This window comes from Vulpes lagopus, chromosome X (assembly GCF_018345385.1).
Source record: "Vulpes lagopus strain Blue_001 chromosome X, ASM1834538v1, whole genome shotgun sequence".
Taxonomy (NCBI): domain Eukaryota; kingdom Metazoa; phylum Chordata; class Mammalia; order Carnivora; family Canidae; genus Vulpes; species Vulpes lagopus.
The window spans coordinates 102959167-102986049 of record NC_054848.1 but is presented as its reverse complement, the minus strand read 5'-3'; the positions used below and the strand labels follow the sequence as shown (position 1 = coordinate 102986049).

The window sequence follows — 26883 nt, the reverse complement described above, 5'->3', positions numbered from 1 at the left end:
CCTTCCCAGACGCCCCCTCCTCCACTGCCCCCCAATCCCTTCACACCCTTGCACCCCCCAACTCTGTGTGAGATGAATCTCTTCTCCAGGACCACAGCTCCAATGTGATCTCCCACATAATATCCAACCCCCTCCTCCCCAGCTGTCTCCAGGTGCTGGGGATGCAGTAGGTATCACCGCTGGCAGCCTCTTTGCATTTTAAAATAGGACTCTGGTCACCTCAGCTGCATCTCCAGTCAGTGGAGCTTTGGACTATGTAGCCAAGTGCAGAGAAGTGCAGGGTAGAGGGGAGGATTTTTGGTCACTGGGGGAAGGGGGTGGGGTAGGCCACCTTCCTGGAAGCTATTAAATACCAGATGTGCCCCCACTTCTACATGGCTTTGCCTTGAGGGAGAGGGTAGAGGGTGGGAGGAAGGTGGCTGGGCTCTCTGACCTATCAAGGTTGTTGCCTTAGACTATGGGTCGGTGATTTCCAACTACATTTCCCCTCGCCCGGCTTCCTGTGCCACGCCATAGGGACCACGTGACCTGGTGTTAACTAGGGGTTTTCGGTGGCAGCGTGTCTTTGTGCCTATCAGTCAGGGCTCAATTTCCCCATCACTGTCCTCCCTGCCACAGCCACCCTCGGGTTCAGCCATGGTGGTGGCTGCAGATCAGCCCCAGCTGCGCTCGGCTCAAAGAGATGTTCCTGAAAGATCTGCAAAGCTCCTGTTCTCGGATGAGCCTGGTAAGGGGCCTGCTTTGTGCTCACCATGTAGGTGGGCTTTAGGAAGGAAAAAAATTATGTGTGGCCTTCTGCGAAGGAATGATGCTGTGCACAGATTTGGTGGGAAAAGCTGCCAGGCGAAGGCTACTCCAGGAGCTCATCGGAGTAATTTGGTCAATTTCATATCAGAGCAACAGACATGCAAGAGTCCCTCCAAGGGGACCTCCAAGGTGCCAGGCTCTGAGTTAGACGTGGTGAGTGACAAGGAAAATGAAGCAAGACTTCTACTCTGAAGGGACTCAGTCTAATGGGGAAGGCAGCCATCCCAGGTTAGGTGTGCCTTGTTGGAGGTAAGTGAGGGTGCTTGGGAGCATGGAGGTTGCCCTTGGCTTCACCTGTAGCTGATTGGGATGGGGGAGTGCTCTCCAGGGCAGACTGGGTCTGAGCTGAGCAGGAGTAAGCCAAACCAAAGAAAGGTGGGAAGGGCTGCCTTTGGAGAAGGAATGACAGGAGCAGAAGCATGAGGTATGACACTCCTTGACCTGTGTGGGGAACTGCAAGTGGGCTGCAATTATTAGAAAGGAAACTACCAGCAAGGGGGAAGCACAAGAGAAGAGGGTGGAGGCAGGCAGGAAGAGAGCCAAGCGTCAAGATTGCCATTGTGAGTATAGACTTTATCCTGAGGGGAGCCACAGAAGGATTTTTAAGCAGGTCAGATTTGCATCTTGATTAAACTAGTCAATTTGGGGGAAATCATTCAAATTGCCCATGGGATGACTTGATTAAAGAATTCCATTGAAAAGGTAGATTTGCCGATCTCACCATAGTTTAAGTGCAAGGCTGTCTTTTTTCCGAGAGGGTTTGTCATGAGTCTGAGGCTTTTTGGTGGGGGAAGGGGCCCTAAGACAATCTACAGGTACACGTATGTATTTATCTGTAAAACATCATCCTTTGAGAGGATGCGGGACCTCTAAACGGTGCTGACCCCGGAAGCTGTGTTTTCAGAGTTGGGTTGCTCCTACCCTTTCTTCTGCACCACAGTAACTGTATCAGGGTTGGGGACGCAAACTGTGCTGTGATCTCTCTGTTTCATTTAGCAAAAATCATCTGGGAAGGCGCTGTTTAACCTGAGTTGTGGCCACCTAAATCTTGCTGAAAAGGAGTATTTCGGATTAGAGTTCTGTAGCCATTCTGGAAACAATGTAAGTTGGTTTCATTATAGGGTTCTTTGTGTCTAGAATTGCTTTTCAAGTGCAGTTTGTGGCTAGGTATGTAGGGCTCAAACTTGATTGAAAAGTGAAAAAGCACTTAAACCCTTGCAACATACTTGGATTTAATAATGATTTTCTCTTCCCCCTCCTTGCCTATTTAAAGTCACCTCAGTTTACCAAACAGACTCTCCTACCCTGTGCTTCTCTTTTGTCACCCCGTGAAATAGCAACCTAAGCTTTATCTATTCCGGCTTTCCAGAGACTGGACCTCAGCCTCCACAATGAAGATTCCTGACCTCACCAGTGTGAGGGGACTCTTATTGCCCCTCTCTCAGGTCCCAACATTCTCTATGTTCTTCCTGCTATGTCCTGCCTTGGCATATCTGTTATCCCAGCTCCTTCCCTGAAAGGCTCCTTATATCTATTAAGCTGGCATTTGGGGGCTGTAGGATTCAAATGCAGAGCCAAATGCCTTCATTAGTCTTCGTAGCAACTAATGAGTCTTGTATGTGACACCTTTGTCACCCTGCTTAGGCAGGGGAGCAGCAATTCAAATGTCAATAACAAAGAGTTTATAGATCAACAACATTCACTGTCAGCAGGCAAATACAAGGGGGCTGATTGAGTGTGGTGAGGTACATCATCTCTTTGACACGGCTGTTTCTTTTTTTTTTTTTTTTTTTTGACACGGCTGTTTCTAACTATCTTTAGAAGGAGTGTAAGCTGTCTTGGTGTTTGTTTATTTTATGTTGACTTTTATCTGTTACCAAAAAAATAAGCTTCACTCAATGCCACATTTCATCAATTCTTTTTATTAATGTTATCACAGGTCTGGTTGGAACTACTGAAGCCCATTACAAAGCAAGTAAAAAGTAAGTATGGAAAAACACTTCAGGGATCTCATTCTCAGTTACAACTTGAAAAGATTTCAGTGCCACACGATTCCTTACCAAATATAAGGAGAGAGAAGGGCTTCGATGCATTATTTTAATCCTTAATATGTCCAGTGAATCTAGCAATTAAGAAATCATTTTAATTTTGTCCAAGATGAAAAAAAAAGTCATGCTGCTGGATCTTCAGGTAGATTTGAAGAATACAGATATTGACAGCCCTCTGCGGATTGGCTCACACTGGAAAACTGCAAATCTTTGAGCATCCTCGCTGTTCCTGGGGAAGGAAGAATTTCCTCTGCCCTTCAAGGCCCTTCTAGCCGGACTAAGAATCAAAATGACATGAGACAGATGAACAGGGGATATTCAGATTTAATCTCATACGTGTGGGGAGGCCACACAGACATGGAAATTACAAAGACAGTCGGTCAAAATGGGCTATGTGTGTCATCCTGAATGAAGGAGAAGGGAATAAGGGTCTGGGGCTTCAAAGGGAAAGAATGCAATTCACAGGAAGAAGAAAAAGTCAATGTTTGGTAAACAAATGTTTGCTGGGCCATTGAGAAACAATGGGACATAGAGGACTTTGATCAAACAGGCCTTGGGAGGTACCTCCATGTCTACCACACCTTGTTCATATTATAATGTAGTTATCTAAGGTGATAGCCTTCTTCCTGGTACAGGCTCTCCTTTCCAATGTAAATTTAGCCAGTTAAAGCAGAGGTAAAGAGCATTTCCTGAATTGACTGGGTTTCAATGGCTTTTAATGCAACATAATCTTTTTAAAAAGACTTTGTTTATTTGAGAGAGAGTGGGCTTACAAGCAGAGAGAGCAGCAGAGGAAGAGGGACAAGCAGACTTCCCACTGAACAGGGAACTGGAACCCTGGGATCATGACCTGAGCTGAAGGCAGACACTGAACCGACTGAGCCACCCAGGTGTTCCTTAACTGGAAATGATCTTAATACCTAACTGGCTTATTTTAGGCAGCCTGACTCTGTCACTTGCAATGTCAATATTCAATGCCATTCCCTTCTGCCTGAAGATGTTTTCTTTTTAACATGGCACATTGTGCATTTGTTTCATTTCACATCTGAGTGCCTACTACGTACAAAATCTATCCCCCCACACACCCTGTATTCCACCACTTTGTGCGGTAGTTTCAAAATTTCAGTGGGTATTAGGATCACTTGTTCAAATGCAGATTCCTGGGCCTCCTTGTGTTGGGGAGTGTCCACAGGTGTTTCTGAGGCAGGGGGATTTCACTGTCTTGTGATGTCTCTTCACTCACCTGCCCTCTCCGTGGCAGGTTCTGTCTGCTCCCACCCCATTATAATAATCTGTCACATTATTCCAAAGGCTTCCTAACTGATACCGCCCCGCCCCATCCATCATCTACCCAACTTCCAAAGGGAACTATTGAAAATGGAAAGGCAATCACATCATGCTCTGGCTTAAAATGCTTCCATGACTCCTTATGGCCCTTAGAATGAAATCTGATTGGCATGATTGGCAAAGCACACCTGCCTCTCTAGCTTTACTTCTGCCACTGACCCCTTGGTATTCCTACCTCTCCTGACTATGGCAAAACTAACCTCAGGTGTGGTGTTCTCTGTGAAAAGAAGAGATGTCCACTATGTTGGAATTTCAGATAGAGAATCATTTCTTTGTGTAAGTTGTAAGTATGTCCTGCGTTATTATTGTTTACCTGACATCCCAATCTAACTGGAGCCCTCTCTCCTCCCTCTTGTACTTCGCTGGTACTTAGTGCTTGCAACCGCCCGTGGTGCTGCCTCTTCTACCAGGCTAAGAGTGCTTAATTTTCTTTTCGTTCCTGGTACCTACCTGCCTAGTACAATGCTTGGCCGCTAAGAGACACTTGACAAATATTTGCTGAACGACTGGTACTAATGGTGTATGTATGTGTTTACTTTTGATGTAAATACTGTCTTTTTTTTCAAATGCAACTAGGAGTGAAGGCAAGTAGATGTAGTTTCTTAACTCAGATTTTAAGCAACAAAGCAGCGGCAGTGCATACACTTCTATACACTTGTAGTTTCTCTTATGAGATACTTGATGCCAGATGATAGTCACCTGTTTCTAAAGCAGGCCCTTCTCTCAGCCAGGAATGAAGAATCCCAAGTGGCAAGTGATATTTTTTTTTAATGGGACACTTCTTAGAGGACACAGAAGGGCCCAGAAATAGGCACATCTTTACAAGAAGAAACTCAAAGAAAGAGAGGGTAGAAAGAGGAGCAGGAGAACTTTCCTGATTGCTATCCACATAAAGACTCAATCAGAAATACCACCATGTTAGAAATGTGAAAAATTGAAACTTAAAAGTCTGAGGGAGGGAGAGATGGGGAGTGGAGGGAGGAGGAGGGGTGAAGTGTGTGTGTGTGTGTGCGTGTTTGTGTGTATGTGTGAAAGACCTATAACTGTTGTGATGGACATTTAAATAAAACTTATGGAGATACTGTGTTTTAAGATCCTAAGGACGTTGTTTTCGAATTTATGGTGAAATTTTTCCCAGTGGACCCCGGACATCTTCGAGAAGAGCTTACAAGGTAGAGTACATCCCTTTGTGTCTGCTGCATGATATTACATAAGAATCATTATTTCCAATTTATCAGAGAATGGGCTTCTAGTCTTCTCTGGAAAGCTTGGCCCTCAATCACTCTCTGGCAGATGATGAGGAGCTGGAGAGAAGGTGGTCCTGGCTGGTCCCCAAAGTGTTAATCTTCCAAAGGGTGGGGACCTCTGGGAGAAGGAAGGGTGGCATTCTAGCAGGGCAGCCAGCCTGGGTGCCCACTTGGGGGTTCTGCCATTAATTGCAGCAACAGTAAGAGTGCTTGGCTTCATCACATCTGTGTTGCAATCGGAGGGCAGCATGATGGCACAAGTGTGATACCAGCTAATTTCCGTGGATGTTGAAAACTGTGTGTGTGCATGTGCCCGTGCATACGCGTGTGCGGACATGTGCACACACACATCCAATAGGTAGAGAGTAATGATGACATATACTTGTAAAAAATTTAAAAAGTGCAAAATAGTCTAAAAATTATTTAAATAAATTATTTATCATGTATAATATAAATCATTGATAATTTTATTATGATTCTTTAATCATCATAAATTATTCATGATTTTAACAACCATTTATAATGATACATTATTCATGATTTTAGATAAGTAAAATATTTTGCACTTATAAAAATTAAAAAGTTAAAAAGTCACAAGTTTTCTTAATAAAACATTCAAAAAAGTATATTTATACTTATATACAATGCCCATCAAAATTAAAATGTAAACCTACTTCTCTAAAAATGCATTGTCAACTTAACACTCCTCCAAACCCAACTGTGCTTGCTAGACCCTAGAATCTTACCCTAGAAGAGATATATGCAATCATCTAGCCCAGCCCTCCTGGTTCACAGGGGAGGAAACGGGTCCTGGGAGCTGGGAGCTAAAGTGACTTGGCCAGGACTTCTCCCACCTCCCCCCACCATCCTCACTCCCCTCCCACCCCTGACACTATGGCTCGTGGCCAGTTCTTCGCCCCTTTGGTACAGGAGGACTTGTTTGCTGAGGGGTCTTGGCAGACATCACTTCTCACAAGTCTGTCACTGGCTCACCCCGTCTCTCCACATTTGTGAGTTGTAGGCCACTTTCCCAGATAACCCGATACCTTGGTATCTGTATCAGTTTGCACTTGCTAAGTTGACTCTCAAATTGTGACCAGTTTTAATGGAGATAAACTTTCTCCCCCACCCCCCACCGCCAAAAAGAAAAAAGAAAAGAAAAATCAATGCGATGATAAATGATTCATCAGCTGTTCAGAGTGAGGATTTGGTATTTGTAGCAGGCAGCTGCCCTCTTAATAGCAAGAAAAGTGTCAAATGACAAGAAGTTTCCTTTCTTGCTTGCTAGGAGCAAAATGAGATTCTTTTTCCCTTTAGCAATTGAGGCTTATTATTCTCATTTACATCTATATTTGAAAGCAGGCAATGGCAAAGGTTAGACCTCATTTTTTTCTCAATGGTCTGTCAAAGATACTTAACCATAGTTGACTTCGCAAGGATGCCTTGTTTGGGGCCAATCCATGAGTTTCTGAGAGTGACATGCAAATATAAATTTTCTAATTGAGTCATTTTTAACCCATTAGGGGAACTCATAATTTGAAGGATTATAATGATGAATGAGTTTATAAATTGAATGATCACCTACTAACTTTACCTGTTTTTTTCTAATCTAGATTTGTATCTATCACCTGCAATTAATTTTGATTTACCACATTGCCTTCAAGGCTTAATTGATTTAAATTAAAAAGTCCAGATAAAACTTTATTTAGAAAGTCACATCTTATGTTAGGAAATGCCCATGGTAGATACTCAGTAAGTGTTTTAAGGTATAAAATAAAATATTGGCACCAATTTTGGACCATGGAAGAAAGCAGTCAGTGATAGAATCTTACTTTTATGCATTTTTTCAAAGTTGATGTTCCTTTGATAAGGGCTTGAAAGTGTAGAACAAATGCTATCTCTTTGGCCAAGCTCTGGATACCAACCTGCACTTTCTGGGTCCCTGACGAGCCCTTGGTGGGCAAAAGGGCAGTCTGGCTTCATTCCATTCAGAATACAGGCATTTTCTACCTTCTCTGTGCCAAGTGATGGGCCGGCTTCTGATGATACAGAGAAGGTGGTCAGGGTGAAGCATGGCCTCAACTCCTTGATTTCTGCAACACCATCTCTGGATAGGAAGAGGCCTAAATTCAGCAGGTGACCTGACTTCTGACCATGGTTTCACTATCTTTGGGCAAATGACCTTGTCAAAATCATCCAACTTCTGCCTTTCAGTAATTATAAAATGGGGGTGATCGCTCCTGTCCCACCAACCTAAGTTGTTTTGATAGTGAGTGCTTGGTAGCAGTTGGTAAACAGAGCATCTTCAGCGGGCTCATTTTTGCTGAATCTCCCTTTCTTTTGGGCTGGGTATGTGGCTTAGCTATGTGGCAGAAACCACCAGAGGATGATTGGCCAACTCCCTCAAGTTGGCAGGAGGATTTAGCCAGGGTGATTCCTAATGGCTGTGAGGCTTGCCAAATGCTGGATCAGCCAAGCTGTGGTCTGGTGCTAGTTTGGGGCTGAAGCAAAGCCTATGCATTAGTCACCATCCCAAAAAGGCATCTCATTGGGGGTGCCGTTTCTTTCTTGAAACATCTTGGATCTGGGAGAAGGGAAATGCTTCTTGCTTGTTCCTGTTTCTTTCTCAAGATTTTTTTCCCCAACTTCTTTGCAGGTATCTTTTTACTCTTCAAATAAAGAAGGATTTGGCTCTAGGAAGGCTTCCATGCAGTGAGAACTGTACAGCGTTGATGGTATCTCACATCCTACAATGTAAGTAGCAAATGTCAACTTTGGGGCCTGTCAGCCAGATAGAGAACCATGCAAAGGAGCAGGATGTGTTAGGACTTCCAGAGGAGAAAAAGGCTGTGTAAGGTGTGTAGAATTGGCATGGTCCAGTAGAAAGGGGTTGTTCATTATGGTTATGTGGCTTTGGATTCCAATCCAGTCCCTGCTATGTTCTAGCTGTTTGTAGGCTTGTATGAAGTCCCCTCTACCAGTGTGCCTCAGTTTCCTAGTCTTTTTGTTAAGGATTCTATTTATTTATTCATGAGAGACACACAGATAGAGGCAGAGACATAGGCAGAGGGAGAAGCAGGCTCCCTGCGGGGAGCCCAATGTGAGACTCATCTGAGGACCCTGGGATCACAACCTGAGCCAAAGGCAGATGCTCAACCACTGAGCCACCCAGGCATTCCAGTTTCCTAGTCTTTACAATAGTAACAAGAGTACCTTTTTACTGAGTGGTTATATAGATTAAAAGTAAATGCTGATGTTCTTCTATCATGGTGTAACTTCTCCCCCCAACATGCCTCCTGCCACCCTGCCTGGGGCTTGCTGTCCAGGAGTTGGGTTGGACTAATCTGTCCGAGCATGGATTTTGCCAGGCAAGCTCTACTCTTTCTGTCTGCCCCAGGATGCATTTCTGGTACATGCTTTCTGCAGCACATTGTCATGTTTGATGGGATTTTTGTGTTGCTCTTTATCATGAGTCCAGAGAACAAAACACAGAGTACAGCAGGTGGAAAGAGGCTGAAAGGGAAAAAGGCCTTAGGCGTCTATTAGAGTTCCCCACTTGCTGGCAGCCAAGTAGTTAGATGCTGAATAATGAAGGCAGGGAAAAGGAGACCTGGGGGGAACAGTGGGGGCCTGCCTGGGATGGGGTGAAGCCGGGCAGGCCAGGCTTCTCCTGCACCCCGAAGGCCAGGGTCGAGGCAGCTGGAGGTAGTATTTCATCTTATATGGCCAGTGGATTCACTCTCTCTTCTAGAGAGGCCTTCCAAGAATAGGCTGTTCTTTACCACTTTTGCAGGATTATAAAGTCGTTTTTTGGCTTGTTTTACAAGTTTGGTTTTGACCTCTGTCCCTGACCTTCCCAGCAGGCCAGAGCGGTAGATTTCTGACTTCACGGAGAACTCCAGAATGAAGTGCTTGGATAGGGACAGCATCTAAATGAGTGTTTACCGAGGGACTACTGACTGGGACAGGTGATGACAGCCCCAGGATATCAGGAATGCAGTGGGCAGTGAGAGCAGTAGTAATCAGGAAAGGCTTCTGGAGGAGGTGTCTTTTGTGCTAGACCTAAAAAGGGCACATAGGAATGGGACAGGTAGTGATAGGCGGAGACACAGCTCGAGGACAGCTCCAGCATAGTGTCTGTTCAGGAGAGGTGGCAGAAAACTAAGAGTTGAATTGATGGGCTTTCAGTGCTTGGCTTGGTGGGGGGCACGGGGTAAGGTGGATAGACAGACAATGTTGGAAGACTTATCCTTTTTTATTATCAGCCCGTTAATGACTGGGGCTCCCCAATATTCTATCCTGGCTGTTGGGGAGGCCATTTCATTCTTAATAGTTCAGCATTATGGATTTGGGCATTCCCTAGTGGCCATTTCAGGCATAGCACAGAGGACTTCCGCTTTTCTTTTTCTTTTTATTTATTTATTTTTTTTTTACTTACAAATTTATTTTTTATTGGTGTTCAATTTGCCAACATATAGAATAACACCCAGTGCTCATCCCATCAAGTGCCCACCTCGGTGCCCGTCTTCCGCTTTTCTAAAGGCTATTTTGTCAATCCAAGTTCTTTCCATAGGGAAAAATTAAAAGTTTCAGTGAGCCCAACTCCTCACAATCCATTTCACTGGATGCTAAGGCAGTGTGTAGAACATCACCAGGCTGCTTGTTCATTTTTTCACTTATTCATTCATCCCATGTTTATGTCCTAGGCACTCAAGAATCTCCGCATTCTGACCTCATCCGCCTAAGTCTCCCTTACATGTCTTTTTTAATGAATGCTCTTAGTAACTTCTTTGTCATTCATTCAACAAAAACTATCGGGTACCTACCACATGGCAGGTGCTCTTATAGGGGCGGCAAACCATGGCAGCAAACTAAACAGACACAGAGCCTTGCTCTCATGGAGCTCACGTTTTGGCAGTGGAGGACAATCAGACAATAACCCAAATAAGGAAACATATAATGTATGTTAGAAGGTTCACCAGAGAAAATCTCATATGGAAGGGAGATGGGGAATCCTGGGGATGGGTACTGAATTTTTCAATGAGGTAATCAGAGTAGGCTTCACTGTGAACATGACAGTTGAACAAAGACTCGAAGGAGGTGAGACAGCAAGTCTTGCAGAAATCTGGTGGAAGGTTGTTCCAGGCAGAGAGAACATCCTGTGCAAAGGCCCTGAGATAGGAGTGTGCCAGGAGTGTTCAAGAAACATTTAAGCAGGCCCTGTAGCTGGCTAGAGCTGAGGGTAGAGGGAGAGTAATTGTGGAAGGCCTTAGAAGCATCTTAAAGACCTAGAACATTACCTGAGGTGGGAAGCCACTGACCCATTTTAAGCGGAGGAGTGAGATGATCTGAATTAGGTTTTATTTAGTTATTTTTTCCCAGAGATTTTATTTGAAATAGACTGAGAGAACACAAGCTGGGGGAAGGGTAGAGGGAGAGGAAGAAGCAGGCTCCCCACTGAGCAGGGAGCCCAATACAGGGCTCTATCTCAGGACCCCGGGATCATGACCTGAGCCGAAGGCAGTTGCTTAACTGACTGAGCCACCCAGGTGCCCCTGAATTAGCTTTTAACAGGATCATATTGGCTACCTAGGGTGAAAACTTTATGATGGAATGATGGAAGTGGGGAGAACAGAGAAGAAGCTATTGCAGAAGAAAGAGATGATGGTACTTGGGGGCCAACGTGGTAATAGTTAAGATGCTTGTAAAATTTGCTACCTTCTTTTACTGCTGATATTTTACTCATTTACATTTCGTAGGTCTCTTCCTAGATTGTCACAGTCTTGCGTGGAGTGAAAAACCAGCACAGTCTTATGTGTTCTTGTGTTGTCCTAGGGTCAACATCGAGTCAGGATTTTGTGCTTAATAAATTGAAGAGTTGGTGGGTGTGTGTGTGTGTATCTAGGTTTTTTTTTTTTTTAAAGATTCTTTTTATTTATTTGAGAGAGAGAGATAGAGCACAAATGTGGGGAGGGGAAGAGGGAGAGGGACAAGCAGACTCCCCACTGAGCAAGGCACCCGACGTGGGGCTTGATCCCATGACCCCGAGATCATGACCTGAGCCGAAATCAAGAGTTGGATGCTCAACTGACTGTGCCACCTAGGGGCCCCACTAATTTATTTTTGAAAACAGCTGTATTGAGGTATAATATACTTATCACAAAATTCACCCTTTTAAAGACTATAAATCAACTATTTTTAGTAAATTTACAAAGTTGTGCAACCATTACCACAGTCCAGTTTTAGAACATTCCCATCATGCCAAGAGACCTCTCATGCACGTTTGCAGTCACTCCCTGTTCCCATACTCAGCCCCAGCAACTACTAAATTATTCTGTTTCTATAGATTTGCCCTTTCCAAACATTTTAGTCAGAATAATAGAATATGTAGTCTTTTGCATTTCTGTGGCCTTGTTTCACTCAGCATAGTATTTTTGAAATTCATGAATGTTCCAGCATGAATGGCAGCAGTTGGTTCCTTTCTTTTGCTGAGTAGTATTCCATTTTATGGACATACCACATTTGTTTATCTATGTACTTGATTGTTGACATTTGGATTGTTTCAAGCTTAGCAAATATGAATAATGTTACGAACATACATGTATGAGTCTTTGGACATGTTCTCGTATCTCTTGAATAGATTACTAGGAGAGTAATTGCCTCATTTTAAGGTGAATTTACATTGAAAATGTTAAGAAGCTGCCAAACTGTTTTCTTAATTATAACAATAAAACCAGAAATGTGTCACATTTCCAATTTCTCCACATCTTCACCAATAGTTGGTATTCTCTATTTTTTTGGTTGTGGACATTCTAGTGGGTATGAAGAGCTATCTCATTGCAGTTATTATTACCATTTTCCTAGTGACTAATGACGTGGATTACCTTCTCATCTGCTTATTAACAGTCAGTACATTTTTGTTGGTAACATGCCTTTCAGATCTTTTGCCCATTTTAAAATGGATTGCTGTCTTCTTATTGACAGTTGAGAGATTTTTATATATTCTTTTTTTAACTTTATTTATTTATTTATTTTGTAAAAGATTTCATTTATTTATTCATTAGAGACATAGAGAGAGAGAGAGGCACAGAGATACAGGCAAAGGGAGAAGCAGGCTCCATGCAGGGTGCCCAACGTGGGACTTGATCCTGGGTCTCCAGGATCGCACCCTGGGATGAAGGTGGCGCTAAACTGCTGAGCCACCCGGGCTGCCCAACTTCATTTATTTATTTTTTAAAGTAACCTCTACATGGGGCTCACACTCATGACCCCAAGATCAAGAGTCACAGGCTCTTCTGACTGAGCCAGTCAGGCACCCCAGATTTTTATATATTCTGATTAAAAATAATTTATGAGATATGTAACTTGAAAACTATCCCCCAGCTTGGTGGCTTGACTTTCTGTTTCTTAATCCTGGCTTTTGGAGTGGAACAGTTTTTAATTTTGGCAGAATTCCCCTTTTTCAATATGTTTTAGTGGATCATACTTTTGGTGTTGTATTGAAAAACTCTTTGCCTAACCTTAAGGTCACAAAGATTTTCTCCTAAGTTTTCTTCTAGATCTTTAACAGGTTTGCCTCTTAGATTTAGTTATATGACCTGTTTGGAGTCTTTTTTTGCCTGCCTGTGTGGTATATGTTGTGAAGTAGGGATCCAACTTCATTTTTTCTTTGTCCATGATTGTCCTTTTTTCCTATTTTTTTGAAAAGACTATCATTTCCCCCATTGACTTGTCTTGGCATCTTTTTGAAAAACCAATTGACCATTAATTTAAGGGTTTATTTCTTGATTCTTAACTATATGTTCCATTGATCTATACATACTTATGCCATTATTACACTACATCTTTATGCCATTATTACACTATCTGATTTATTATAGCATTGTATTAAATTTTGAAATATGGAAGTGTATATCCTCCAACTTTGTTCTTTTTCAAAATTGTTTTTGGTTATTTTGCATCCTTTGCATTTCCATGTAAGGTTTAAGATCACCTATCAATTTCTATTAAAAATACAATGGGAATTGCATGGAATTTATAGATCCATTTTGGCAGAATTACCATCTTAACGATATTGAGTCTTACAATGCATGAACCCAAAATGTCTCTCCATTTATATAGATCTGTTAAAAATTTCTCTCAGCAAAATTTTGTAATCATCAGTTATACAAGCCTTGTACATCTTTTTGTTAAATTTACTCCTGAGCATTTTATTTTTTTAGATGCTATTGTAAATGGAACTTAGTTTCATTCTTGGATTGTTCATTGCTCATGTATATAAATACAAGTACTTTTTGTATATCAATCTTCTATTTTGCTACCTTATATTCTAGTAGTTTTTTGTGGATTCCCCAGGATTTTCCACACACATGACCATGTTGACTGCAAGTAAAGACAGTTTTATCTCTTCTATTTCAGGGCAAATTATTGATATTTTTTCTTGTTGATTAATTATACTGACTAGAATCACTAGTACAATGTTGGATAGAAGTGACAAGAATAGATGTCCTTGTCTTCTTTTTGGTCATAGGAGAAAGCATTCAGTTTCTCAACATTTAGTATGATTATGATGTTAGCTCTAGGGTTTTCATAGATAACCTTTATCAGGTTGAAGAAGTTCCCTTCTAATCCTTGTTTGTTGGATTAAAAAAAGTTTTATTACTATATTTTTTTAAAAGAGGGAGGCTCAGAGTAGCAGAGAGAGAGGGAGAGAGAGAATCTTAAGCAGGCTCCACACCCAGTATGGAGCCAGATGCAGGGCTTGATCTCACAACCTGGAAATCATGACCTGAGCTGAAATCAAGAGTCAGATGCTTAACTGACTGAGCCATCCAGGTGCCCCTGGATGTTTTTATTTTTAAATCATGAAATGGTGTTGGATTTTTTTCAAAGCTTTTCTGCATCTTTTGAAATGATAATTTATTTTTTGTCCCTTATTTTATTGACATTTTATATCACATTAATTAATCTTCACATGTTGAACTGATCTTGCAATCCTGGGATAAATCCCACTGGGTCATGATGCATAATGCTTTTTATATGTTGCTGGATTCAGTTTATTTTGTTGAGCATTTTTACCTCTGTATTCATGAGGTATATTGAGATGTAGTTTCCTTGTGATGATTTTGCCCGGTTTGGGTATCAGAGTAATACCAGCCTAATAGAATGAATTGGTAAGTATTTCTTCTCCTATTTTCTGGAAGAGTATGTGAAGAATTGGTCTTCATATCTTCTTTGAATGTTTGATAGAATTAATCAGTGAAATCATATGGGCCCATTTGTGTTTTAATGAGATTTATACATTTATCAATTTTGGCAAAAAAAAATTAAAAAGCCATTGATTTGGTCTTTTTATTTTTTATTTTTTAAGTTAATTTTTTAAAAGATTTTATTTATTCACTCATGAGAGAGAGAGAGAGAGAGAGAGAAAAAGAGGCAGAGACACAGGCAGAGGGGATGAGCCACCAGGGATGCCCTTGGTTTGGTCTTTAAAAAAAAAAAACAACTTGTTATATGAGGATTTTCATTATGACGCAACTTTTAAAATATATATATACAGGGCAGCCCGGGTGGTTCAGAGGTTTAGCGCCGCCTGCAGCCTGGGGTGTGATCCTGGAGACCTGGGATCGAGTTCCGCGTCGGGCTCCCTGCATGGAGCCTGCTTCTCCCTCTGTCTGTGTCTCTGCCTCTCTCTCTCTCTGAATAAATAAAAACATAAAATCTTAAAAAAATATATATGTATATCATCTGTCATGAATGTGTCACCTGTCTAAAATGTAATAAAAAATCAAGAGTAAAAAGGAAGTAAGTTTCTAGCACTCAACATCAGTGTCCCCCTTGTCTATGTATTTTAGTCACAGGATTCCATGGAGAATGTATTTACTCTTACAATTCATAAAATGCTAACAGTTTTGGATATCTAGGTTGTCAGTTAGAAGTCATAATTAGAACCAAGGGCAGAGAACTTTTCAGGGCAAGTCAGTAACCAGGAAGTGATTCACATCAATCTGACAGAGAGGAGAGGGAAAAGGCATAAAAATTATAAAGAAGACACAGTAATTCAGAAATTGAAACATTTTGAATCCATTAACTGTAGGGGCAGATAAGTCCTGTATACATCGATCACCTTTATAGGCATTGTGTTATGACAGATGTTTATAACAATAAACTAGAGAGATCAAGAAAAGAGTAGATTATGATCAGGGATAGCTGCCAGTAATTTGGAAAAGCCAGAATGATTTCCAGAATGATTCATTTACTGGGGATTCTGGATAGCTGGGGTTTTACTCATTTCCCAGTGTACAGAATTGTATTTTCTCACAGTTCTGGAGGCTAGAAATCCGAGACTGGAGTGTTGGCAGCTTTGCTTTCTTCTTAGGCCTCTCTGTTTGGCTTGCAGATTGTCACCCTCTGGATGCATCCTCACCTGCTCTTTCCGCTGTGTACCTGCACTCCTGGTGTCTCTTCACAGGATCAAATTTCCTTTTCTTATGAGGACACTAGTCTGATAGGATTAGGGCTCACCTTACTGACTCAATTTAACTTAACCTCTTCTTTACAGGGCTACCTCTAAACACAGTCACATTCTGAGGTATGAGGTTTAGGACTTCTACGTTTGAATCTGAGGGGAGAGGGACACCATTTCAACCCATAATGGGGACTGGTGAGAAGAAAAAGATCATAACCAGGCTGAGGAAGAAAGAACTAATGAAACATTCATCTGTGATCCTGGAGCCTTTAAGACCTACAGTGTGTCTCTGATTGACTATACTGAGACTTCATAGCAACCCACTGCTTCTTTTTTTTTGTCTTTAAAAAATATTTTATTTAAATTCAATTTGCCAACATATAGTATAACACCCTGTGCTCATCCCATCAAGTGCCCTCCTTAGTGCCCATCACCCAGTTACCCCTTCCACAACCTACTGCTTCTGATTTTAAAAAGATCCAGTTAGTTCCCCCATATCCTAAAATACAAATCCACATAAAGCATGGAGTGGGGGGCCTAGGGCCACATTGGCTGCAAAGAAAGGACCATTTGGGGGAGGTCAGGGGGTCTGCTGGGCACTCCATTACTAAACTCTTCAGTGCTAATGTGGATGTCACTTCTCTCTCATGCAGCAGAACTGGGAGACTTTCATGAAGAAACAGCTAAGAAACATCTGGCACAGACCCGGTACTTACCAAACCAAGACTGTTTAGAGAGCAAGATCATGCAATTTCATCAGAAGCACACGTAAGTACTTCAGCTGGCACCTGCTTCCACCAGCAGGAACACGAAAGCTGGGGACAAACTCTTAGAAGCAAGTCCTAAAGTCAGAGAAGCTTCGGCCTCAGGAACACACTGAGCCCTTTGGGTGCAGGTGTCATTCTTGCTACATTTATTAGGCTCATTAATTCTTTCCCTTGGCAGTGGCAGGAGCCCAGCTGAATCTGACATTCTGCTACTGGATATAGCGAGGAAGCTTGATATGTATGGCATCAGGCCCCACCCCGCCAGTGACGGCGAAGGGATGCAGATCCACCTGGCTGTTGCTCACATGGGAGTACTGGTGTTACGGGTAAAAACTCTTTCCTTTAAAGTCCTGTCAATTTGGGGGTGACCTTAGCTCAGACTCGGGTGTCCATTCCTGTGGTGACCTCAGCCCTCGGTCAACCAAAAGGGGGGAGGGGATGCTCATGAATGTCATGGGTTAGTCTTCTCCCTTCAATGTGCTTTGTTTCCATTTGTGGTCTGTGACTGGCTGTTTTGATTCTGAGGAGCTCACACATTAGATCGGGCCAGTGTGGTGGTGAGACAAAATCAAGAGGCTCTTTGGAACTTTTAGACTCTAAATATGAATATGGATTTGGGCACCCTAAAAGCTTAGGTTGTGACACAGAATGCACTCACCCTGTCCCAATCCAGAAACAACCCACAGGGGCCCAGTGAGAGCACTGAAGTAAGTCACAAACAGGTCAGGTGCAGACTTGGCTAGAAGAATGTAGGCCCTCTTATGTTTCTGGTTGTTAAGTTTTGCAGCATGAGAGCCACACAAGTGGACAAAAGACCCAATGGGTCACAGGCATATCTGTTCACCTAGGAGGAAATTTGACCCATTCCACTCTAACCTGGGATGGATCCTTGGCATTTCCTACTGCATGGGAGCAAATGGGGAAGGAAAGGGGAGGGGAGTGAGGCCATTGTGTTAGTTGTTATCTCTTCCAGTGTAAGTACTTCTGTGGACAGTGTGAATGGTATAGCTGGTCTGATTTGTCCCAGCCCAAATTCAGTAAAAGAATATTTGTGTGGGCGGGCAGCCCGGTGGCTCAGAGGCTTAGTGCTGCCTTTGGCCCAGGGCTTGGTCCAGGAGACCTGGGATCGAGTCCCACATCGGGCTCCCTGCATGGAGCCTGCTTCTCTCTGCCTGTGTCTCTGCGCCTCTCTCTCTCTCTCTCTCTCCTTGTGTGTGTCTCTCATGAATAAATAAATAAAATCTTAAAAAAAAGAATACTTGTGTACTGAGTACTTTGTATGTGTTTTGTATTGCATTATTCTTTTTTAAAAAAATGACATCAGGGGATCCCTGGGTGGCGCAGCGGTTTGGCACCTGCCTTTGGCCCAGGGCGCGATCCTGGAGACCCGGGATCGAATCCCACATCAGGCTCCCGGTGCATGGAGCCTGCTTCTCCCTCTGCCTGTGTCTCTGCCTCTCTCTCTCTCTCTGTGACTATCATAAATAAATTAAAAAAAAAATTTAAAAAAAAAATGACATCAGGTTTACTTAGATATAATTTGCACACTATAAAATCCATTGGGTTTAACTGTTCAATTCATTGGGTTTGAATATATTTACAGAGTTGGGCAGTAATCTATTCATTCATCCTCCCATCAGTATGGTTATTGTACAGCCATTTTGTGCCAGACACTAGAGCTGCAGAGGGAAATGGGAGTGATCCTGACTTCGTGGATCTTGTATTCTACAAAGTCTTTCTTTTTTAAAGATTTATTTATTTATTTGTGTGTGTGAGAGATAGAGAATGAGAGAGAGAAAAAGAACACAAGCAGGGGACAGGCAGATGGAGAGGGAGAGGAGAGAATCCTCGAGCAGACTCCCTGCTGAGTGTAGAGCCCAGCGTGGTGCTCAATCCCAGCACCCTGAGATCATGACCTAAGCCAAAATCAAGAGTCAGTTGCTCATCTGGCAGAGTCACCCAGGTGCCTCATGGACCTTGCATTCTAATAGGGGGAAGACAGCCAATTAAACAAGTCATTTTACTCCTAACTCTGGGAAACGAACTAGGGGTGGTGGAAGGGGAGGAGGGCGGGGGGTGGGGGGGGAATGGGTGACGGGCACTGAGGGGGACACTTGATGGGATGAGCACTGGGTGTTTTTCTGTATGTTGGTAAATTGAACACCAATAAAAATTAATTTATTAAAAAAATAAACAAGTCATTTTAAACAAATGTAATGTATATGGGGTACTAAGGTAACACATGAGAAAAGAGCTTTAACATTTAAGCTAAGGGGGTGCCTGGCTGGCTCAGTTGGAAGAGCTTACTACTCTTGATCTCAGGGTCATGAGTTTGAGACCCATGTTGGGTGTAGAGATTACTAAAAATAAGTAAATAAATAAACGTAAAAAAAATTAAGCCAAGACCTGCAGAAGTTGTCCAGATCAAAGAGATAGGGTTGGGGACATCTGGGTGGCTCAGTAGTTGAGCATTTGCCTTTGGCTCAAGTCATGATCCCATGGTACTGGGGTTGAGTCCCACATTGGGCTCTCTGTGGGGAGCCTGCTTCTCCCTCCACCTATGTCTCTGCCTCTCTCTCTGCATCTCTCATGAATAAATAAATAAAATCTTAAAAAAAAAACCCAAAGAGATAGGATTGGCAGGTGAGGGAGGGGATTCTAGACAAACGGCACACAAAGACCCTGAGAAGGGTAAAAGATGGCACAATAAGAAATGAACATTAAGCATGACCTATGGCTCCTGTCATTAAGATACTAGCAATTTATTTGGAGAGACCAGAGAAATAATGATCAATATCACTCAGTAAGTAATCAAAAGCTAATCCGTCATACTTACCTGAAGTTGCACTACAAGAATACATAACAAACTAAAAAATGCAGCTTCCTATAGAGAATGGATACGTGGGTACAGAGGGACAGAGGTGTGACAGTGGTGGGAGTGAGACTTCTCGATGCATATATTTTTTGTATACATTTGATTTTTGGGCCATGTGATAAACAAATATCAAGCAATCGACTGACCAACCAACCAACCAACCATCCAAAAAAAGCTAAATGGTTTGGGCAGTCCAGGAGAGCCAAAGGAGTTCAGAGGAGTTAGAAATGGATAGTTATACAGAATATTTTAGAAGGGGTGCTACCAGACTGGCAGGACAGCTTGACTATGGGGAAGGTGATTCTGGCTAAGGAAAATGAGGAGCCCTCTGGGAGGGAAGATACTGGACTGGATGGAAGAGTGTTTTCTAGAATCAGTGGGATAGAAGGCCAGATGGATATTCAATACAGCTGAAGCAAGGATACCTCAGCCAAAAGTATTTAGACTTGATGATACATGCAGTGAGGGGCCCTGGAAGATGTTTAAGTAAATGGGGTGGCAGTTGAATCTGGAAACATAGAAAGGGGGTGGAATTAGAGAAGCTACTATAGTCATCCCTTCCTCCCTTGGTCTCCCTATCTGGGCTAGAAAACTTTCCTGGCCCTACCCCTTCTTGCTTGTATTTCAGAGCAGCCCTATGCCCCACCTGGAATGCCTTCTTGGCATTCTACCTTCTACCAAGTATGACATTCAGCTTCTACCTAGTATGACAGGATCAGTCTGTACGAGAGGTAGGATGGTCCCAGTCATGAAGCATGTTTTCTAATGGGTTCTCATTGTATTCCAAACCAACTTGTGCTGTCATTCACCTTGAAATCTGCCATGCATGTCATTACAGGGAAATACAAAGATCAATACTTTCAACTGGGCTAAAATCCGCAAGTTGAGTTTTAAGAGAAAGCATTTTCTCATCAAACTTCATGCCAACATCTTGGTAAGTAGCTTTCTAATAAATTCTTTTACTTTCCGTTCACTTGGGATTTCTTGGTTGTTTCAGCAAATGGCTTGAATGTGAGTGGTGAAAGCTGAGGGGTGATGGACTCCCTCTTTTGCCTCTACATAAATAAACCAGAGTGTTAGTCATATTTTTACTTGAGGCAAAACACCAAGAAATCCTATTGGCAATTCAGAATGAATAAACTAGTAGGAAAATGGGGTGGCTGAAATGAAAGACAAGTCTCCTTAAAAACCACCCCCCCACCACCACAGGGATTTGATAAGTCAAATGGAAGTGACCAGATCTAGGACTATGGACATATTTATTTGATGCGATCTGCCCCATTTTATATTTTCATCTCCTTTCCTTAAACAAAAATAACTGAACATGGAGTACATACCAAATAATTGAACACCTATTTGCCAAAGCAGGATGTGGGGGAGTGTGGGTGTAGATCAAGCGAAAGCATCTATTACTGGTCAAGGCTGCATTGTACAGAGTAAGACAAAGGTGCTAGAAAAGATGTTTTTTGTGACTATTAAGGAAGTGAAAAATGTTTTCATTTTTCGACCTACGGGATATTAGGCTTCATTCTAGCCCAGTAGATTGGGCTTCATTCTCTGGATCCTAGTCTTACATAAAAGCGTTCATTTGATTGGACACTCGGGTGGCTCAGTGGTTGAGCATCTGCCTTTGGCTCAGGTCATGATCCCGGGGTCCTGGGACTGAGTCCCACATTGAGCTCCCTGCAGGGAGCCTGTTTCTCCCTCTGCCTATGTCTCTGCCTCTCTCTGTGTCTCTCATGAGTAAATTAAAAAAATTAAAAAAAATAAATATTGAAAGTGGTAAGAGGCTGATTACCAGGTTCATTCTCAAATGGAGCCCTCTCTGCAGGCAGTCTGGTCTTTTAGCATCTGGTGGAGTGCAAGGTGCAGTTAGACACATCAAAGAACAAAGAATAAGTAGGAAGTCAAGCAAGGCCCTTTCCAAGGAGTCCATAGGCTCAGCAATAAACCCAGGAGGGAAGCACAGTTTAACTGGGTTTCCTGGTGGGACTAAGCAGAGAGAACAGCACTTCTATTTGCTTGTGCATGTGTGCAATTCCCACCAAGTCACAACTGGTTTTTATTATATTTCTTATATTTTTAAACATTTATTTATATTTATAATTTATTATATTTATTAATTTATATATATTTAACATATATTTTATATTTATATTTATTATATATTTATTATATTTATTCGTGAGAGACAGAGAGACATAGGCAGAGGGAGAAGCAGGCTCCATGCAGGGAGCCTGATGTGGGACTTGATACGACCTGAGCTGAAAGCAGACACTCAACTGCTGAGCCACCCAGGCATCCCAAATAAAATATTTTTTTAAATGTGTTCATTTGAGCAGTCCAGGAGACTGTATCTAGTGTGAAGCTCATGGAGTGGCCCAGGGCTGCATGCAGGAACCTGGAATGAGGGAAGGGGGGGCACTTAGCAGAAAACAGGGCTGCATGCATGCATGGGCAAATGGGGGTAATGTAGTGGGTAGGGGGATGGAAAAATTTGAACTTTAGGTCTGGAAGGGTAAGTTCCCCTAGAGAAGATTAGAATATGCTAAATGAGCAATACAGAGCGTCATAGAACAAGGCAGGATAGGAGGACGAAGTGTTTCTAGCTGGTATGTTAAAAAAGACTCCTATATGGGTAATTATCCTATAAAGCCTACCATCTGTAAGGAAATCGTCTCCTGCCCCTCCCCCTGTTTCCTGTTGGTCATTTATAACTTCTCCTCACTTTGAAAGGATGCCCTTTGATGTTCATTTTAACCTAATTTACAACTTCATAAAAATGTTCCTGGCAGAGAAGAGGGGGTAAAAAAGTGTTTGAGGTGCAGGAGCTGCAGAGCAAGATTGGCTTCTCAGAGAATGCTCCGTTTTTGAGCAGTGGCCCTGTCTGTTCCTCGGAAGGTTGCCAATGGTTTGGTTTTAGTAGGTGTGAAGACTGTAGGGAGCCAAGTGGAAAATCAGAAGCTGCATGGGCCCCTGGACCAATAGTTTGGAAAGCATTGGGATTCGAAGTTCTTTGGTATTCTCTAAGGATGTTTCGCTTGATGGAAATTGGTTTACACAGGTGTTGTGCAAGGACACCTTGGAGTTCACCATGGCCAGCCGAGATGCCTGCAAGGCTTTCTGGAAGACCTGTGTGGAGTACCATGCTTTCTTCAGACTTTCTGAAGAGCCCAAATCAAAGCCCAAAACACTACTGTGCAGCAAGGGTTCCAGTTTCCGCTATAGGTAATGAAGTATCGCACATACGCAGACTATACACACAACTTCTTTTCAGCAATGTGGAATGCAATAGGGAAGAGTTGAGTTCTAGAAGCAATAATCCAATAACCCTTTAAGGGTAGTCCCCTTTATTACTCCTTCTCTGTGTGACACTTTAGGTCAATAGTTCCTTACTGGGATACGGGAGGAGGGCAGCACCCTCTAGTTAAGGGGCTAGATTAGAATATTGGCAAGGATGGGGGGGGGGACTTGCGCCATTTGAGAAGATGTATTTTAATGAACCTATTCTTTTCCGTATATCACAACTTACATGCAAGCCACGGAAAGGAAAACTCAACAACATCCATTTGGTGGTGGTTGGGCGAAAGACAGGTGGGGAGAAAGCTCTGGAGGAGCTAAGGGAGACAGAACACTGAGCAATATGGCGACAGAGGCTCCTCACGGCAGCCAACACTTTAGAGGAATGGAAGTAAGGTCAAAACAAGATCTCGTTTTTACTCAAACACACCAGCCTAGGAATTCTTTGGAATAAGCTTTCAAAACTCTTAGCTAAGATTAAAAAACAAAACAAAACAAAAAACAAAAACCTTCTAATAGAATGTTTCCCACAGGGGATTTTCAAATAGTGGAAGCCCGCCTCAGTAAGACCTGAGATCTTAAAAACATACATATTTTTGATGGAATCTTTCCAAAATGGATTTTACAAATCCCCGCCTTCTTGAACAGATGATACTGAGCATACCTTGCCCTTTTCTCAATGATCTGAGTTATTATAAACCACTTATTATCCTCTGCAGGCAGCTGTAGTACAGGGATGGCCTCAGGGTGTGTGGGGGTGTGTCAGTCCCTGCACCCCAGTGATAAATGGCTCATACTTTGGGGGTTTTATTATTTTTGTGTGTGATTTCTTTTTTGGCTCCTGTGTTCCTCTCAGCCGTCAGCTGGTTTTCTCTGCTGGCATATGTCTGGCTGGAGCAAACATCTTTTACTGTTTCATTAGCTGTTTTTCTTCTGACAGGAACTGGGAAACCAGATAAATAGCCTTATTAGAAATTGTGTATAAAGTTGCAGGTAGGGAAGAGGCCTTTATAGGGAAGTCAATTTGTTTTCAAGGCCAGAATTTTTTTTTTTAAGATTTTATTTACTTATCCATGAGAGACACAAAGAGAGGCAGAGACATAGGCAGAGGGAGAAGCAGGCTCCATGCAGGGAGCCTGATGTGGGACTCAATCCAGGGACTCCGGGATTAGGCCCTGAGCCAAAGGCAGACACTCCACCACTGAGCCACCCAGGCATCCCTCAAGGCCAGAATTTTAACTGTGATGAGTCCTGTTTCGAAGCTTTTAAAAATCATCTGGGTTCTGAGTATTTGAGGTTGCTCTAGGCCTGATACTTCCTTCGAAGAGCAGGTGGTACGGTTCCTGTGATGGCCAAAGATTCATGGCCTATGTCATTCACGCAGACTCTTGACTTCAACAGTAGATTGGGCAGCCTGTGTGGCTTGGCGGTTTAGAGCCTGCCCTCGGCCCAGGGCATGATCCTGGGGTCCTAGGATCGAGTCTCACCTCGGGCTCCCTGTGTGGAGCCTGCTTCTCCCTCTGCCTGTGTCTCTGCCTCTCTCTCTGTGTATCTCTCATGAATAAATAAATAAATTCTTAAAAAAACAGTAGATGATGCTTTGGAGGTTGAGTAGCCTACTGGATTATGAGTGATGTTAATAAGATGTTGAACTCATTCTTTTTCATAGTGGAAGAACCCAACGGCAGCTTTTGGAATATGGAAAGAAAGGGAGGTTGAGGAGCTTACCATTTGAAAGGTATATGCTTTTCTCTCTCTCTCTCTCTGTCATGTTGATATTAAGATGAATGTAGAGATTCTATGTATTCTGTATGTGCCTGAAGACCATTTCAATTCCTTCTCTCTTTGGGGATTTCAGGAAACATTACCCATCTCAGTACCATGAACGACAGTGCAGGTCCTCACCGGACCTCCTCTCTGATGTGTCAAAACAAGTAAGGTTTCTGAAAATCCCTTCTTCTTTAGATAGATGTAATGCATCTACATGTCAAATGCTTTTAGGAATTGATTCTGCCAGAATCTCCCCGGTGTGCAAAAAGGCAGCTCTGTTCGAGTAGGCTAGCCTCCTCAGGAGGTCTGTCAGCTAGTCTTCCCAGCCAATAGAAGACCATTTAATAAATTACCACTGGTGTGTACCTTATGGATTGAAAGGATCTGGCATATCTTTAAACTGCAATTTGGATTGCTAACATCATGCAAAAATGCGGATCCCAATGAATTTCTGTGGCTTTGTATTTTTGAAACTAAAAGCTCTTCTTTTTTACCTAATTAAAAATGCTAAGGCTCTGAGGAAGCTCTGGGGTCTTGGGTTAACGTTTTAAAGTACTCTTGCTGTGTAATTTTGTCACTTAATTTAAGAACAAAGGGACATTCTCCTGGAACTGAGATGATGGCTTCATTTAAGATTTATAGCATTAACCATGTAAATTATTTTTCTTTTGTTCTTTCTAAAAAAAAATAATTATAGGTCTCACAAACTCTCATGTCTTCAAATCATAGGCAGTTTTAATCTCAAAGGCATTACGGAAATATAATGCTGGAAGTTACCATCTAACATATGACCCTCCCGTGCCACTCTTAGCCCACCATTTTATGCAGGGAGGTTAGGTCACATGACAGAGCCAGAACCAGAAGGGAGACCCCCTGGCTTATTTATAAACCACACTGCTTGAGATACCATGCTGGCCAAAGTACCTGGAGAACTCAGAGGCAGGGAGTGGAATGGCAGTGAGAAAGGAGACTGTCATGTGCATTTTTTTAGCACATGGATTGAGATATGGTACATGTTATTTCCTCCTCTGTATATATTCATCAATAGAACATGGGTGGAAATGACCTTGTGAAAAATACCCTTGTGAAATTGAAGGCTAGTTTAGATCCCTGCCCCCACCCCAACCAAATGGCTTTTCTTTTCTTTCACTAACATGTCCTCTCTCCCAAGGTGGAAGATTTGAGGCTAGCATATGGTGGTGGGTACTACCGAAACGTGAATGGAGTGCACGCGTCAGAGCCAGTGCTTGACAGCAGGAGGAGAAACTCAGCGGTGGAGGTGACATTTGCCGCCGAGCTGGAGTGTTCCAAACCAGAGGTGGATCTGACACTGCTACATCAGTCCCAGAGCAGTTCCTCTTTCCCTTTTATTTATACAGACCCTGTCTTTAGTACTGACCCGGATCCCAGAGACTACTTTGGGGAAAGGAGTCCTCTGAGCTCCTTCCAACCAAGCTCTAAGTTTGCTGACAATCTCATGAGCACGTCTTCTGGCCTTGCAAGCAAAGTGAGTCCAGCAAGGCAGCTAACGTACACAGATGTGCCCTATATCCCTTGTACTGGTCAGCAGGTCGACATTATGCCTCCTCAAGTCTTTTTTTATGTGGACAGACCACCCCAGGTGCCCAGACGGTCTCCAATCATGGCAGAGGAAAATGACAGGCCAGACAGCTGTTTGGAGTCCACTACAATGAAGCCAGCCAAAAGAAGCCCAAGGAATGTCAGAATGAAGAGCTTCCAACAAGACTTTCAAGAACTCCAAGAAGCCATGGCCAGGACTACTGGTAAGAGCAACATCAACGTAGATCTGGAGGCGGAGGAGGCAAATTCAGAAGATGCATTTGCATATAGCATTCAAGAGCAAACCCCAAAACGATCCCAGAGCCAATCAGACATGAAAACTATCCGTTTTCCTTTTGGGTCTGAATATAGACCTTTAGGACCTTGTCCTACTCTGAGTCGTAAAGCTGACCTTTTTACATATATGTTTGCAGAGCAGGGGTTTCCAACAGTTTTAACAGATCAGGGAGCAGCAGAAAGGTACATAGGTAGTGAATCCAGTGATTCAGAATCGGAAATTCTTAAACCAGACTACTACTCTTTGTATGGCAAAGGAACACGGTCGCCCATGGCCAGAATCCGCTTATCTTCTGGCAGCCTACAGCTCGATGAAGAGGATGAAGGTGTTTCTTTCAATACACCAACTGCTGAAGACAGGACTTTGCTAAAACCATGTAATTACTTTGTAGCTTAA

At 42.7% G+C, this 26883-nt stretch overlaps 1 protein-coding gene across 1 annotated transcript; it reads left to right on the top strand.

The window, feature by feature from the left end:
* The first annotated feature begins 636 nt into the window (after positions 1-636).
* FRMD7 (FERM domain containing 7) lies at positions 637-26883 on the top strand. The gene is made up of 12 exons (XM_041740490.1): positions 637-960; positions 1804-1908; positions 2747-2789; positions 5341-5374; positions 8106-8203; positions 16571-16685; positions 16863-17010; positions 20398-20493; positions 22624-22787; positions 24529-24597; positions 24718-24793; positions 25801-26883. The coding sequence occupies exons 1-12, from the start codon at positions 637-639 to the stop codon at positions 26881-26883; spliced, it is 2355 nt and encodes a 784-aa protein (XP_041596424.1).